The following is a 17843-nucleotide window of genomic DNA, read 5'->3' on the forward strand; positions in this document are numbered from 1 at the left end:
AATGGAAATGTCAGCATGTGTGTGTGTGTGTACTCACAGATCCAAGTTAATCCATTTGCCTTCCCATTCTCCCCAGCCCCTGATTCCTGAGTCTCTTCTGCTGATGGCCGACTGACCAACAACCGCTCATGGGAAGGTGCAGGGAGAGAAGCACAGACCAGATACAAAATCATACAAAAAGAGTGTCCTGAAATTGGACACTAAAGCATCATACCTACCTGCAGTCAGGCAAAGAAGTTGATTAGCCAAATTATGACAAAAGGCTTTAGAAAATAGCACATAAATGCTATTTTTCATGTTAGAAGACAAATTTTATTGCAATTCAGCAAATGAGCTACACCTGTAAAACTGTTTTGTATATCCAATTCACATTTAATCTCAAATGGATTGAAATGTCACAGGAAAAATAAAAAAAGGAAAACAGTACCTGGTTTAGTCATTATAATGTAAACTTCAAGGCCCATCCTTTAAAAATAAAAAAAGCCAGTGATTTCCCCACATAGTAAAATATATAGTTTATAAGGTAATGATGCTTTATCTTAGTTTAACAGCCAATCTCTAGGTATAAAATAAAGAACTACAAATATGTTAAGTACATGTACAATATCTGCAAGTTTTTTCAAGTATCCTATAGTATCTTGCAATACAGACAAAAACCATTTGACAACATACAGAAAAAGTTCTCTCTGAATAGTTTCTCTGCAGAAATCTTAACATATTCATTAATTCAAAACACATAAAAATATGGATCATCCAGCTAGTAGGTCCCATTTGAAAAATACTCTTTGTAATGGAAAAAGTTGTGGAATAGTCTTCAATTCACGAATATGTTTTCAGCTACAGAATGTCAGATAGTTAAAGTTTATGGCAGGTAAAGGCTTTTTTTTTTTTGTATAAACTTTTCGTAATAGTATTTAATTACATTTAAACCAAGTCTTTATTAATTTGCATTTTCTTTTTGTATAAAGTATCATTGTATCAATTCTGACAGTGTTAATCAATGAAGCATAAATAATTGATAGGTGATAGCCTGTTCGTTTTTTTCCCCCCAAATTGAGTATCAGCCTGCAAACATATTTGGCCAATTTAGCACTATATATTTAAGACATTATGCACTACTTACTTTTAATCATTGTATTTCTCTCTACAGAATGTGTGTGATTTAAAAAAAAAAATAAATATATATATATATAAAATATATATATATTTTTTCCCATTAACTGTTACCAAAAAATCCAAAGAAGAAAAGAGCATAGCCACATTAACCTGCACCTACCAAACCTGCTCCCTTACTTTAGAAAAGTAACAGGAAAAGGTTACCATAGCTCATTTCTGAACACAAAACACAAGGCAAATTTTAAAAAGGGAGATGGTTTTACAAAGCTCTAAAGAGTAAAAGATGCCGACTATACATTTGTTCTTGCACAGAATCATCCAATTCAGCAGAATGGCATGGGAGGAGCAAATGCTGGATCCCAAAGTGATTCTGCGGGACCAGTGCTCGCTGCATCAGTGACACAAGTAGGCTGGTTCGTGGTAAGGACCACAGCTGCTACTGCAAACCAAACTGATCTCAGATGTGCCAGCCAGATCTCTTCCCAAAACCCTAGCACACAGCTATATTCGATAATCCAGTCTTCCTTGGTGGCCTCTGGATAAAACAAAACCATCTTTTTTTCCTGCTGCATTTCAGAACCTTCTACTGGTCTCTCAGTGGAGCAAATCCTTCCAGACTTGGAAGTCCATAGCAAAAAGCCCTTTGAATCCTAACGGGGTTAAGCACAGACCCCTGTGAGAGAAGCAGGAAGGGTCTGTCATGGAGAGGTCTTTCCTGTGAAAACAAAGCAAGCATGGAACTGGGAAGATGAACTTTGCATCCTCCTTTTGCAGCTCGACAGCCAGCACACAGGCTGCTGTCACTGCTGGGCAGCTCCATCCTCATGTGCTGCTCAACGAACCTACCACTGGGGAACCAGCAAACCCCAGCCTGTGTCCATCCCAGGTACCACCAACTGTCAGAATTGAGGCCAAAGAGATGCACATCAAAGCAAGCCATGAAACCAATGGTATTGTTCCACACTAGGTGAATTTGTGTAAAGAGAATAAAGGAAAAAACAAAAGAACCATAATTCAGGGTTAATTACCTCATGCAAGATAAAATTAATCTATACTTAATACTATGAAAGATACAATTTTAACATGGTCATGTAGTCTGTTAAGGTCAAAATAATGAATCCAACCCTCCGTTCTTACATAGACATATCTCCTGTGAAATACACAGGCCTAGTAAGGTCATTTTAAATGTAGCTGAAAGCACTGTAAAATGGGTGGGGGGGTTACTATTATTAATACATAAATAAGCAATTCAGGGAAAGCATATAAAGATTATCCCAAGACATTAAGTTGAATATGTGAAATTCTCCGAATAAAGTATATCTGTTCTCTTTTTGCTCTTCCAAAGCTGGGAGGAAAAAAAACAAAACAAAACAAAACAAAAATAAAAACAAAAACCCAGACCAAAAAAACCAACCAACTAACCACAACAAAAAACCACCACCAACCTGCACACACAAAATAATGTGAAATGCTCCTGTAAGCTCCAGACTGTGAAACAATTCACACCTACCCGGCATGAGAAGTGGCTCGGACACTGTCCTTGCATCTTCCTAATGCTACTGTGAAATCAAAAAAGAATCTTGCTCTGACAAGTAGTGACAAAGGAACATCTCAGTTTAATAATGAAATAAATAGGACAAAAGTTAAAATAGTCAAAAATTTAATACATGTGCTATACTCATAAATTATGGAAATAAGACTATCACAAGATGTGGCTAAGCTGTAGGTAAAGAAAAGGTGCTATAACATTGGATGAACTGAAGAACTTGGACTCTGCTTCTCAAAAGAGGGACAATACTGAGATAAGTTTATACAGTGGAGACCTCTTAAACACAAAGCCCTGAATTTCTGTACAGTAATTTGCGATGCTGTTCTTAAGTCACATATTCATTCCAAAGAGATTTTTATCAGAGGATTCAAATGAATGGAGATGCCCTTAGGCATTTGCCAAGTTCCAGATCTCCAATAAATTAAACTTCCAAAATGTTTGTGTTTTATTGTAGAAGTGGACTAAAGCTTTCTCTGCTAAAAACAAAAGCATCCCAAATGAAGCAGATTGTGACAACAGGACCCAAGACATATTCATTAAAAGGAAGAGAAAGAACCTGACTACTCAGTGTCTTAGCAGAAAAATTAAGAAATCCTTATATTTGTTAGTAAGGTATACCATTATTATTTTTTGGGGGCGTAAACATCTTTATTTAGTCATCTGGCTTTTGGGGAACTCATGTCCCTCTTTATTAGCAGTTAAGAGAATTACCAGCAGCAATCCTGTCCCAAACTTCAAAAGGCTGGTTCAAGCGGAAACATCTTTGAGTTATGAACAATTATTCCAGGTTTTTAATTAAAGTGGACTGCACTGTAAATTCTGAATTGCAACATAATACAGCTAGTTGTATCATAGAAGATTTTTTTTTTAAAGACAAACTTACAAAACACAATGAAGGTTAAATAAATAAAAAGCATCTGTTAAAAACACCCTTAATGTCTTCTGTGCAATTACGTACCAATATGAAAAATATTACTTTGATCTCTGCACATTTCATGGTTCAGTCTCCCGGATTTCACTAAAAATAATACTGACAACAAAAATAAAGGAAAAAATGATTTGTTGACAAATCAGTGCTTTGGAGCCATTAAAAAGCACACATCAGATTTGTAGTTCCCCTGCAGCAGAACATGACCCAATACATTAAAAATCAAACATCGGTAATAATGTTAATATATAAAATATTAGTTTAAAAACTATAGAATGACCTTCTCAGCAGAAATGGAGTGTATACATTGGGGTCTATGACACACAGCATATCTGAAGGCAAGTTCACAGAATGCTGAAAGGCTCACTGCACATTTTCTATGGCAAGGAAATACTGCAGCTTTAAAATAAGCTGCACAATACTCATCTCTATCTCTTTCACATGAAAGTGTGTAAAAAGCAAATCAGCAAATAAACTCTAAAATAGATTTATACCAAAATCCTCTTTTTTACATTGAGTTTACAGCTTCTATCCATTTGCCTGTACTATTTTTTGGAGTTTCCTTGAAGAAAAGTCAAACTTGCATTCTAGGGCCATGAACAAGTTCACAATACAATGTACTGGCAGACAGAACTTTTGCATACTAACAAGATTCACTCCTTGTTGCCTTTTTTTTTTTGGAAGATAGTTTTTTTTCTGTGGGACAAGCAGTCAAATATCTATTCCTTTGACTAGAGATGCCTCCAGCGTGATGTTGAACTCCTGCAAGGTCTGCAGCACTCGAATCAAAGAATTCACAAGGGTATGATCCTTGATCAGTGCTATGTCTTCATACATCTGTGCTGTGATCGGGCAGTCTGCGAGCAGGGCGATCCAGTGATGCAGAAGGTGGTCTCTGGCAAAGTGGCAATTTGCAATTTGGAAATAAAAGTAAAGCTAAGTTAATTTCTCATTTTCACTTAAATTATTTTTCTTCTTTGCCTTCTAAACAGACCTCTTCCATATGCTTTTACAAGGTGGGAAAGAGGAGTAAGTTTAAATAGAGAGCATCCATGAGAGACGTGTTTCTAGGCTTTTCACCCCCACGTCAAAAGATACAGTTCCCAGGAGGCCTGCAAGTCCCAAGCAGGCCCAGAGTCACAAGTCTCCTCCATTCCCTTGGTGTCAAGAGGCTTCCTAAGTGGTCCCAGCTTCCCTCGTACCATGAGCAGGTGGAGGGTGGGGAATTCATCCAGCCATAAACTGGAGAGGCCTCACTGATGGATGGGTTTCTATCTTCCCACCTTAGCTGTACATGAGAGGGAAGCCACTCACAACAGCCTCCTCTGTCAATTCAGCTGCTCAGCTCTTTGGGATAATGGGGTTTGTATCTCAGATTTCCCACATTTCACATGCCTAAGAACTCAGCCGGGGCATGGTTCACTTCATCCTTCTTTAGTTACATCAAAGAACTGTGTAATTAACAGTCAAACTGCACAATCCAGCAGTTGTTTGGCTTTATCTTACTAATGGGCAACATCTTTTTCACATAATAATAATAATAATAATAACGGTTATTTATACCTGGCTCCAAGACACACCAGCATCTGAAACTTGCCATCCTTCCCAATGTTTCTAGGGGTGTTGTTGATAGCAGTGATAAAGCGACAGAAATTCCTGGCTCTTGTCTGCCAGTTCTCTTCTGGGACCAGTTCATTCTGCTCCAGGGTCTCATAGTATGTTTGTGCTTTTTCTTAAAAGAACGGTGGGAGATAATGAAGCTTCATCAGTGCACATAGTAGTCCTAAAATATCTGAAATATCATTCTTCTCTGCTTGGAATAAAATAGTTAGGCACTACGACCTTCACATTTAGATGACTAAATTTAATACCACCTCAGTATAATGCTCTCCCCATAAGCATGCTTACAAATCCATATGGCTGTCTGATGCATGTAGTGGACAGTTGGTAAATCAACGTAAGTGTCTGTGTTATGGAGGGGGCAGTTGAAGTTGAAAGGCCTAGATTAAAAGCTCATCCATGAATTTCCCAAATGATTACATCTAGGCATTGTTTTTTCTCTTTGATTCAGTCCTGTGTTCCCCGTATGTAAAACCGGGATTCCGCTTCCTTCCCTCTGAACAGTGCTGAAGAGGTTTTAGTATCTACTGATTTTTGAGATATTACAATAAAATGATGATATAAGGAAGAGAGTGATGTCAAAGTGCCTAATTAAAACACAAACACTATTAAAACCAATTCATTTTCTAAAAGGTGTTTGTGTACCCAGTTGATTTATTCAGCTTTATGTCCAAGGACCTAGACCATTGTGTTAAAAAATTATGCTTATAACCCGTTTATTACAATGTCCATTAAGTACCAATAGCAGTAGATACATCTGTTGTGCTTTATAAGGCAGTGCAGCCTCTTAAAAATGTGATCTAGTGCTTTCACTATGCTCAGTTAAGAACAAGGTTACTATATGCCAGTTTACCACCTTATTTAACCAATTCTTCTTCACTAATAAAGTTTGTTTTACACTATTACTTCCAGAAGCACAAATTCCAGTTACTATTAAGTATGTATCAAGTACGGTGACAACTTTGTTAGAAGACAGATGCTCTTTCTTTCACCAGTACAAGGAGGTAAGAGCTCTCATGGCAATTCAGCTGCCAAGATGCCTCCAAGAAGAATGCTCTTCACACCAGCTGAGATATAGCAGCAAAGATAAGGAACTTGGATGGATATGCTTGGACAGTACAAACAGGCTCTGGTATGTCTTCCTCACACTTACCTAAAAAGTCCCAAATAAAGACGTTTTTGAAGAGTCTCGGTGATTTAAATCCATGCTGAAAGACTTGCTCAAGAGCTGAAACAAGTCCACTTTCTCCACACAGCAACAGCGTCAGACTGCCTCTCTGTTGGGCACACACAGAAAACATGCACAATTACTATCTCCATTTGGAAGCCTGGGACACAAGTGTCTCATGCTTCTATTACTGAAACCAGCTTTCAAATAAATAGATGCCCAAAGTTACAGTCTACTGTCAAAGCAGCTCCAGACAGAATGACCCAGTTCTCACAAGTCAAAACCTTCTTGGACTTGCTAAGAACAAGGCTGAAGAAAGCAGTTTCAGGGTCTTGTCATCACCAAATGAAGCCACCAGAAAGGCCAGGATAAAGATCATGAGCAGCCTTTACCTAAAATAATGACCACTGTACAGAAAATTAAGAAAATATTTTCCTCTTTTACTGAATAATAAAGATCACAGGTCCACTGTGGCAGGTGCCTCAGATTGTTTGCTTATCAATAAAAACAACATTTAATGCCATTTCTAAACCTCAGGAAAAAAAGCCAAGTTCCTATTTAGAACATGAACAAGTATTAAAAACCTACCCAGTACTTCATGTAGATACAAAACGTCAGTTAATCCAGAACAACTAAACAGGAGGTAACACCCTTGACAGTGGTGCGGGTAGAATTCTCAGTAGAATTTGACTAACAACACAGTTTCCAAGAATGTTAACATGTAAATTAACAGAATGTTCCACTTAGCAGCAAAACAGAGGTACCTGAGGATGTACTATTCCAACAGGGTAGTCTCAGTGTCTCATTTTTGCTGCACGTAAGGAATTTTCAAACAAATGGCGGTTCATTCAGTTTAGTTATTTCTGTTATACATTTTCCAATGCTTACTAATAGGAGTTTTAAGACAGGAGTGCCACTATACAGACAACACAATTCCTCACCTCCTTCTCTGGCTTGTGGAAATGCTTGACAATGCCATTGACAGCTTCACCAATAGCTTCTTGTATCTGACCAGTATTTAACTCTGCAAAATACAACAATATATCCAGTCACTTTGCAATGGCTTTCAAAAATGTACCTGTGCCATGAGCAATAAGGTATGCCACAAAAAAGAAAAGGGCATGAACCAGTATAACCTATGCTGTTAGTGAAAAGGTGCTGGACTATGGATAATAAAAATCCAATTCTACTTTTATATACTGCGGAGGAGGTAGAAATTGAAATGGATTGTTTTTATATTGAAGTTAACACTGTGACATTTCAACACAACAACAGCTGGAAAGGGTTTTTTTGCATATCATGTGACTTTTCAGACTGGGGCCCAAAGCTAAGAAAAGATGTGCTTTGTTTAGGACCACCAAACCTGGGCACCCTGGAAATTCTTCCTATGATAGTTCCACTGTAAATCCAGGTATGCCTGAGAGCAAAGTAACCACCTGATTTATCTGGAATAAGACAACCACAGACCAGTGATCTCAACAGAAAAATGAAGTCTGTGACCAGAAACCACTAGCAAGCTTTTTCATTCCTGAACAATAGAGACAGGACAGCAGATTTCTACCTTCCTCCACAGCATTCATTCCACAGATGAAGGACATAAATACAGAAAACTAGGGCAGCTAAGCACTGGACCAGGAGTCCAAAGACATCTTCCTTCCATCCTTGGAGACTTTCAGAACTTGAGTAGACTGAACAGGTAGCTCAGGATAGTAACACAGAAGTTAGCTGGGCTTTGAGCAGGGGTTTTCACAGGCGTTCTCCAAGCTAGTTTTAAAAAAAAAGAAAACCTACAGTGCTGTTTGCAAGCAGTTCTCCTCAGGTGATAATGCAGAACAGTATGAGCCAGGACATCCCTCACCACTCACTTGGCTTATTGTTTGGTGATATAGTGACAAATCTTCTGATCATGCTTGGTGACTGCTGCAAAGGAGGGGTTCGGCACTGCCGCTCATCAGCTTCCGTGTGGGAAGTCAGCAACTCTCCCACCAGGATCCTCTCCAAGCTGCCATCATCCATTCCCTTGCCAAGCCACCTTCCACAGGGAAACCTAAGAACATAAAGGAGATATTCAAATCAAGACCTTCAAAAAAGATTCAATTCCATTCCATAGACTGTAAACTGCAGTTGCATAAAACCCAAATCCTGCTAGTATAGTGATAAGATATACTTCACTCATCTAGCAACAAAGTCTTGGTTTTGGCATTTGCCAGCAGAGGGAGCAAAAGTAAAACAGCTTTGCAGTTCTAAGTTTTGTGCTAAGTGTCACACTGGATGATCCGCAAAGCAAACAGTGGCAGATTTTGTCTCGTGTCCCGCACATAGCACATGATTTGAGGGCTGAAGAGAAAAGAGGTAGAAGGGGAAGACCTACAACACACTATGGATGGGTTGTGAAACACACTTTTGCAGGCCAGCCAAAAGGTTATGTTTGGAGGTTTTTTTAAGTGGCAAAACACCAATACATCTATTGAAACTGGGATATTAAATCAGATGTGTGCTCACTTGCTCATTGTCACTTTCTATGAATCAATGTTGATGTCAGTTTAAACAGCTTAATCAGAAAACTGAACAGCATTCAAAAATAGAATCTTGTCTCTTCATTTAATTACAAGCAGTCATGGAGAACTGAGTGGACTTACCAGTTTGTCATCAACATGAGCCTGACAGTTTATTTAAACAAAGGACAAGGCATCAAACTACACTGTACCTAACAAATAAATTTAATTCATTCATTTACTTTCACTATGCAAACACAGGTTTCTAGCACTCATAAGTCCTTGTGTTCCAGCTTCTGTCCAAATGTCTCTCCTGTAACACATAGAGCACTCAACACAAAATACCACCCACATTTGGTAAGCACCAAGCTCTAACTTGCTATTTCTTTCTTGGGCTCAAGGCAGATTATTTTTAAGATGCACAACGGTCAATTCATCTTCTTCACCAATGTTTTGAGGCTAGACATGAGCATCTGCAAACTGAAAACTCTGTTTAATTTTGTAAGGATCATGACTTGTTTAATGCCAGAAGCCAAATGACCTTTCTATGCCTTCAGGTAACAGCAGCTGTAGACACAGGGTCCCAGGAGGTAAGACCTTTCTAATCAAACAAGTCCTACTGTGCCGGCTCTCTGCAGAAATTCTACTTACCCAACAGGAAATGTCAGGATGATACTTACTTGTAAGTATGCCCTGTTATTTCATTTCTGACCATAACATATTCCACTAGCCACTTGGCGTACAGCCCTGAATTATCATGTCCTATTTGCACTGTGGTCAGTTTTCCCAGGTTCTGGCACTGCAAATTAAACAAAGAGTTTGTCAGAGTCAACTGAAAGAGACAGAGAATCAGAAACGTAGTTTTGCTTTTCTGACTGCATGATTGATTCTGGGCTTTTTAGTGGTAGATTGCTTTGTTTTGTTAAATACTATTCTGATCAGCAGCGATAATATCAGTTGAACTACATTTTTCCATTAAATTTTACCCAACGTGCGCACACACAAAAAAATCAGAGCAGAATGACTTCTTTGTTTTCAACAGAAGAGGATATGACACCTCCAGCCACTACAACAGAAAGTTATACTATAAAGACAGTCTTGTCCATCCTTGCACTAAGGATCTGTCAGTCATTTTGCTTTGCATGTTATTAAACATAGATCAAATTTGCTATGTACAGGCACAGGAAGAATTTGTAATTCACCAAATAGACTAAAGATATTAAATGTATGGCAAGATGGTACAGCTAGAGAAGAATTTAAAACTGAACAAACAGAACATCCAAAGCATTTTTTTGTATCAAGCAATACAAACCTCAAAAGTCATTTCTAATATATTCCTGGGAATCTGCAGGACTCCTGTTTCGCCCAGTTCTCCCGAGATACAGATCCAAGGATTGGCTGTAAACATTGAGCCACCAAGTTTCTTGCTAGGAACGATCAATATATGGTATGGTATCACTGCAAACACAAGAAATAACACTTCAAAAATGAAGAAGGGTAATTGTGTAACCTCTTTAATTGAAGAGAGGCAGGGAAAGATAAGTCATAAAATAATTCTGCAGTACCATGAAATGTTAAACCAACATCAGCGCTGCTATTTTAATCATGCTAACACTTGCACACCAAGCACTGATTGACAATCAAGAAGTGCACACATAGCAGTCATTAAGAAGCAGAGCTGACAAAGAAACACTGTCAAGTAAAAAAAGAAATACAGATGGAATAATGTCTTCATATGGGTATAATAACTTTTCATTCACCAGCCTCAAAACATGTAATGAAGATGGTTACTTGTCCCCAGCTGCAAGACAAAGACAGAATATTCAGGTGTCCAGGACTACACTGTAACTCAGCACGCAACTCAAGGCTCCACTCCGAACTGCCTGCGTTTGCGTGTGCGGGCGTGCACACTACGCAACTAACGCTGATTCCCACTCAATTACTAAGCAAAGCCTTTGTTTGCTGGGTTTGCTTGCAGCTGAGCAAATTCAGTGAAAATATGTTATTATGACGCAAGCTTCTCTGTACCATGTTGCTCTCGGTTATATGCTAAGACTTCTTGATTTTAAACATAATCAAAAACTTTCCCCCCTCAACTGGCACCACACATGCTCAAACACCTTCTGGTCCCCTGGTTTTCCAGGGGCTAGTCCAACACGGTATCACCGGAGCTACAGCCCTTCCCTGACTCGGGAGGCATGTGCTCCTGAGGAAGTGCGTGTGCTCTTCCATCACCTAGTGCCTCAGGCACAACCCCCTATTAACCAAACTTTTATAACAAAATCCAATTATCTGAATGGTCACTGTGTTTCTTGGCAATCTGCCCTTCTTTTATAGTGCATAAATGGATTACAGTCACGGCTTTTCCACTGAGGTGTTTAATACATTTTTCCCTCAATGTCTCCTCAGCTGTCAGTGCCCTCAAGAAAGCATTTGGTGGTTGGATTTTCTTAAAAGCTCGATGCTTGTAGCATTTAAGAATGAATTAAAATGTTTCCCTCTTAATTTTCTGTGCTGATAGTCTTAAAGTGACAATTTAACTGCATCCAGCAGACCAGATTTTAGCATTGTCCAGAACTTGCCCACAAAATGAAAACTCATTTTGCTCAGACATCTGCCTGCTTTGTCTTTCATATACACAAATATGGATCATAACATACCATCAAGGGTAACTCTTACCCTGGGGCCAGAGGGGTCCTTTCACATACCCCCACCCCCAGTTTTACATGATAATTCTGTAACGCATTTAAGCATCAGCAACAACAGGTTAAAAGTTTCTCTAGGGCATCTGGGTTTTTTTAATTAAAAAAAAAGTACTTAAATGTGTTGCAGAGTTCTGATGCAGCCCTTATTGTTATCCCAAATTCAGACACAAGCATACTGAAAAGTAGGCTAAGCATGGAAAAGGGCAAGTTTTTTTGTTTTCTTTTTAATTCCTAGCATGTGTTAAGTTAATATTTTTACCTTGATAATGAATAATCCATACAGTTTTGTTCAGTACAGTGCAAACAAAATTTCCACAAAATTTTCAGTTGAGAACTCTTGCCCAATTAAAAGGATTCAAGCTGTATGTTTTACCAAATTAGAAACAAAAGCCTTTACTGATGCACAGAGACACTAATGCCCACCAGGGAGGATTGCAGAAATAGCCATACAACATACACAGATGGACATCAGGAAGAAAGCAGAACAATTACATTTTACATTAAGGCATGTTGGTCAGAGCTGCTTAGAATTTTGGATAAGGACTCCACCAAATCTGGAAATCAGAGTTCCAGGGAAAGCAAATACTCACAGATTGTTGTGAAAACATTGGTAAAGCAAAAGTAATCAACAGCGTTGAATGACAGGAGATGATACAAGAATTGTTCTTTCTCATCATCACAGCGCAGGAATGCATAACGCTTGTAGAGTTTTCTGACAAAGCAAAACAAATAATCTGTCATAGTAACAAGATCCATTCAGTGAAATGTTTTCTATTGTGCATATTTATTAGGTAAACTATGAAGAATGTGCAAGTGATTACAAATGACAAGCGATATTGGTAGAGCCAACAGTATTTAATGTGCCAAGATATGTCAACAGTCTGCAAGTCTTTATTCTCCCAAGTGCACCAGTCCAGTACTTCACACTATTTTCTACCCCCCAAAAGCAAGGTTTGGGATGGCCTTAGGGTCTTCTCCTGCCTCCTATTCCTAGGGAACAGCTTCACTGTACACAGCTCCTGACATAAGTAAAATCAGAAATACGCAAAGGTGGCCCTTCTACTGGGTTGCAAACTCTTTGCTAGGACTGGAACACCACACAGAACTGTGGCTTCTTTTAAGTGGGAATATCAAAAGATGTCTCTCAGTAGCTGTCTCTCACTAGTGGAGACACTAACACCTCTGCACACTGTAAACGGAAACAATCTTATACACTTATTGCAATGACTCAAACACATTAGAGAATTTAACACTGCAAGACTTGGAACTGAGAAACCTTGAAAAGAATTTACAATCTCAACCTTTTCAAGTGCAAATTTTGACTGGAAAATACTCCTAAACTTACTTACTTGTACATAGCAACCTCCACTATTTTTGTTAATTATGCAAAAAATAAATAATGCTAGTGTTGGTGAATAAACATAAAAGAAGAACATGCCAAGATACATCAAAATCCAACTGACGCTATAGGAATATTCAAAACACCATGAATGCATGAATGAGGTGTTAGAAATGCTGACACAGCCATGGATAGGTTGTTCCTGCCAGGATGGCATCCTGACAACTCCCCTCCATTTCAGGTATCAGTTACCAAAAAAGTCAGCAAGTGACTCACAAGCCAGAAATTTGCAAAACAAATCAATGATGATTCACACACACACATATTCTCATTTACATAACAAACATAACACTAGAGACTGACAGGAGATGCTCAATGGAAATAAAGATACTGATGAGCCTGTAGCCACGAGAGCAACAAACCCACAAAGGTCTCATGAGTGACTATGTCCATGTTTCATTTGAACAATTCGAATCACATATTTAGACAGCCTGTCCACAATGGTATGTGCTGTCCTGCCTTTTCAAAATGTAAGATTTCTCAGTTTACTTGCACACATACAGGTCTCAGGGAAGTGAAGCTATGGGATTTCCTTCTGTTTCCTAACTCTAGTCCCTCTGCAGACTAGGAAGAAACCAAACTTGTTTCAGTTTTCTTATTTTTTTAGCAAATACCAAATGAAGAGTTTAATCAAAATATCTAACAGTTGCTTCAGAAAAGAACAATACGCAATCACGTTACTCATACATCGGCAGAAGTCGCACAATTACTTTGAGTACATCACTGAATGTGGCGCTGCTTCCTCTAAAAACAAATGAAGAATACTTCAAATCCCTACTGCCTAGAATACCTTTCTTCAAGTAGGATATCTAAATATGCAACACAAAGCACATAGGATTACAAAGAATTGATGTCATTCCTGTGTAAGTTGCTCCTTTGCTTGTCACCTTTATTTTAAACATATTTTTGCTGCTGTCTCACTCTGTTCTAGAGAATCAGAATGTGTGACATATGAACAGTGCATTGGCCAATGGTAAGAAAGTGCTTGTTCTCCAAGGCACAAGCACTGCTAAATTTAACCTGATCTGGACTGTTGACTTCACTGGAGAGGCCTAACCTAAATGTAGAGACACAGGTAGATTTATTAGCTGTTCTCACTCTGTCCTTCAGCTTTTTCTTGCTCGTTCTCGGAAGGACGCAACTTCATCAGAAAGTCCAACACAATTCAATACGAGGCAAATCTCAAATAATTCACGGTTGGGGTTCAGGGAACTGGGGGAGGGATGTAATTTCTTAGAAGGTGGTGTCAGTGGGAGGAGAAGAAAAGAACAACAGACAGCAGAGGTTAAGCTTTCTCCAGAAAGAAGTCTTAATTAAAGCTGATGACAATTAGTACGGCCCATACAAAAGAACTTTTAATTTCCACAGAGCTAACTGTATATACAACCTTATCAGCAATACATTTTTTTTTCTGCACAGGTTATGCTAAATAAACCTCAAATTGTTACTCCTCATACAATCAGTATTAAATATGGCCTGTACTCTGATTGTGCAACTATTTACAAAATAATTATTTATGTTTACAAAGATAATAAAATGCATATGTGCTGTGGACATCACTAAGTATATAGGCCCTTGTGCTGACCATTTCTCCTTTTGTATTTCAAGATGTGTACTTACAAGAAGCACTAGCACTTGTGACAGAGTTTAAGCCGGCAATATTTGGAACTCTCTCCAGGTTTAAGTCCACAGTTTTCACTCACATGCCCCTCCCCACCCACTTCATATACTTCTCCCATTTTTTTTCCTATAGGACAATTACTCTTCAAATAGTGTTTTGGGTCTCAACGGTTGGGTTTTTTCACAATTTATTTATGACTTCATATACAAGGAATTGAAAGTCAAGGAATTGAAATGTTCAGGAGAAGTAATAAAAACAAAAAAAAAAATCAATCACAATAGTGAACATTTTACTATTACAAATGCAATTCACTTTATGTTCTTAAGCAGGCTATAAATGCAAAAACTTTACTGTGTAGAAAGGACAAAGAAAGCTGAGACACGCTCATTTTGATCTAAGTATGTAGACAATCATGCTCAGAGAGATTTAGATGGAAGATTTCAAAAGATCACCAGATCTCATCTTGAGCTTTCTGGCTCAAAATGCAAGAACTGATCATCACAGCCTTCCTAGTCACCTTCAAGGTACTGCATGCACACCATTCATCTACTCTCTTAAACCACACCAGAAGTTTCTTTCAACTGCATTATTTCACTTGGCACTGAAAGGAGTTACAAGAAAGTTTCAGATCTGGAGAGAGAAGTGAGAAGCTAAGGAACAGTCACTTGGAGTCACACTAACAAGAATCACAGAAGCACATCTGGTTGTGCCTTCACACTCTTCATATTGTGACAGAACTGCATACAAGGACTTAAGCTTGACTTTGTCATGCATTGCGAAAACATACAAAAAATCAAAGGAAAAGAAAATATCCCACACAGTTACAGAAAGGGGGCCAAGATAAAACTTGACTCAGCAAAGTAGTGGTGTTTGGACTTATACCCTATTTCATTTAATCCATAGTAAATTTTGAAGATTTCACCTCAGTCTACACTGACAAAACTTATTCTGTATCTGAAAAATCCCAGCATTGAACCACAACTCCCAAATAGCTTATGCACAGGCAGACACACGCTTGGAAGGCTGGTTTGTTCTATGCCTTTTGCACACTGCTGAGCAGATGGAAGAATAGGCACTTCCTGGTTTTTGAAGTCAAACAACTAAACAGGCTTAATTTTTAAAAGCTTTGCCCAAGATAAACCATCTTACTTTGTGAGTTCATGATCTGAAAGCAGCTGTTTTAAATGCCTAGAGAGCAACTTCTTTTCCATGGAGAGGCGAACCCAGGCTCTGGCCTTGCCAACATCTGTTTTGATCTCACTAATGTTCTGGATATGCCTGAAAAGAAATAAAAATAAAACAAAGACAACGCTCAGTATTTTCAAAGTGTGACAGTTCTGTTGAGCCAACGTAGGCTAAAGAAGGAACTTTGCCAAGAATGCAAAATATCGGACAAACTACTGGAAAAAAGGGGCATTATCACCTTAATATTCAGCAGTATCTTAATTCCTTGAGTACCTAGCTGAAAAAGAATAAGAGCCCGAAAAGGAAAAATCTGCAATGCAGTGCCCTATTTACAAAATTCTAAACCAGGCCCATTGCATCACATGATGTAAGAATCATTCTGAACCTTATCACTACAATATCTATGGCTGAGCGCTCTGGAAAATTAAATGCTGTCTTCGCATGCTCAGTAGTAGCTTTTCTTGCATACAAGACACAAATGATACGTTTTGAAAGGACAAGCATGTCCCTTGAAAATCCTCAGTTCATTCCTCCCCACTGAAGAAATTAGATGTTGGTAAGGAAAATGGAGGAAAGAAAAATCCTTTCAAAGTTACTGTACAAGTTCTGTATATTGTTCTTGGATGTACTGAAAAGAGGGCATTGAGAAGTTACAGTTTTATTCACACTACAGTGCTCCATGGCAGATAAACCCATTCTTTAGATTGAACAAGTTATTTAAGCTGCTTTCTTCACTGAGAAGCAAGAATGAGCTTAGAGCTACGCAATCAACTTGGTGAAAAAATACATATGCTACACCTATATCTCTGTGGAAACAAAACAATACAGAACACTTACAAAAAGATGAAAACTGTGTCAGGGTATTTCCATAAGCTAGTAGCTGTGACAACATAAAATCTCCTCAGTATGAAACATGTTTTTGTAAAGGCCAATGAAAAGGTTGCAATATATACTTCTAAAGAGTACAGCAGGTTCCTTCGCATATACCCTTCCTGACACATGAAACAGACTTTTCCACATGGTAAACACTACACACAGCAACAAGTATGCAAATCTCACAGGTTTTCTGTGTTCGTTATAACAGTTTAAACTCACCTCATATCCTGGACGAGAGAGATTCTAAGAGGTGACATGGCTGGACTGGTATCAGATTTTCTCCTTTCTGAGTCAAGAAGGATTCCTAGACTCAGAAGAACAGAATTTCTTGTTAGCAGAAATCCATCTAAAAGTTTTTAAATCAATAGTAAAGAAAGAAGATGAATTAACACCAACTTGCACTCTTGCATTATTGACTGCTCACCGCTTAGTGAAGATACTGTGGCATATTTCCACTTCAAATGACACAAAAATCTAATATGCTACACAGACAGTAATGCAGCTCAGCACTCACTGGGCATTAACAGATCAATGAGCTTAGATCCAGCTTAAATTGGTATGACATCAAATGGCTTAAGACATATACTAAATCAAGTATTATTTTCTAAAGACTCTTTTCTTTCTACATAGTAAAACTGACTGGCACTGTTGACACCAGCAGTGTTCAAGATGTTTTACTCAGTACACTACGTCATATGTTTAACTGATCTATCACTTTGCACACTCTTGTAACAGCACTACTTTTTAAAATAGCATATTTTGAGGTTGTTTAAACAATAGTATTACTCCTATTTTTCAAATACACTCTAGAATCAAGTTGTGTATTAAATATACTCCCTGTCATCAATCCTAACTTAGAAAGCATAAAAATGATGGCAACTTCAGTCTGATATGCAAAAACACTACAGACCAAGTAATATTCAGGAGACCTTAACACTTCCCAAATTTTTTCTTTTTTTTTTTTGATGCTTATAGGACCATGTGCATGTTGGTAACGCTCAGCTCTTTGCCTACAGACGTTCTCCTCTCCCTCTACTCTGCCCTAGTGAGACCACATCTGGAATATTGTGTCCAGTTCTGGGCCCCTCAGTTCCAGAAGGACAGGGAACTGCTGGAGAGAGTCCAGCACAGGGCAACAAAGATGATGAAGGGAGTGGAGCATCTCCCCTATGAGGAAAGGC

At 38.4% G+C, this 17843-nt stretch overlaps 1 protein-coding gene across 6 annotated transcripts in view; it reads right to left on the reverse strand.

The window, feature by feature from the left end:
- Positions 1 to 307: 307 nt before the first annotated feature.
- The window catches only part of DENND5A (DENN domain containing 5A), a 70341-nt gene continuing 52805 nt past the window's right edge, over positions 308 to 17843 (reverse strand). For 3 of the 6 annotated variants that reach the window (XM_080345814.1, XM_080345812.1, XM_080345809.1), the window contains 10 exons: positions 16882 to 16966; positions 15751 to 15879; positions 12172 to 12293; positions 10189 to 10334; positions 9557 to 9675; positions 8247 to 8428; positions 7323 to 7405; positions 6367 to 6490; positions 5157 to 5325; positions 308 to 4488 (listed from right to left, as the gene is read on the reverse strand). In XM_080345814.1, coding sequence (XP_080201940.1) covers positions 4305 to 4488; positions 5157 to 5325; positions 6367 to 6490; positions 7323 to 7405; positions 8247 to 8428; positions 9557 to 9675; positions 10189 to 10334; positions 12172 to 12293; positions 15751 to 15879; positions 16882 to 16966 — 1343 coding nt within the window. In that variant the 3' untranslated portion in view covers positions 308 to 4304. Of the gene's footprint in view, positions 4489 to 5156; positions 5326 to 6366; positions 6491 to 7322; positions 7406 to 8246; positions 8429 to 9556; positions 9676 to 10188; positions 10335 to 12171; positions 12294 to 15750; positions 15880 to 16881; positions 17009 to 17843 lie in introns of all 6 variants that reach the window. The other 3 variants (XM_080345813.1, XM_080345811.1, XM_080345810.1) reach the window with 2 other exon arrangements.

The sequence above is a fragment of the Nesoenas mayeri genome, assembly GCF_963082525.1.
Source record: "Nesoenas mayeri genome assembly, chromosome: 5".
In the NCBI taxonomy this organism is placed as follows: domain Eukaryota; kingdom Metazoa; phylum Chordata; class Aves; order Columbiformes; family Columbidae; genus Nesoenas; species Nesoenas mayeri.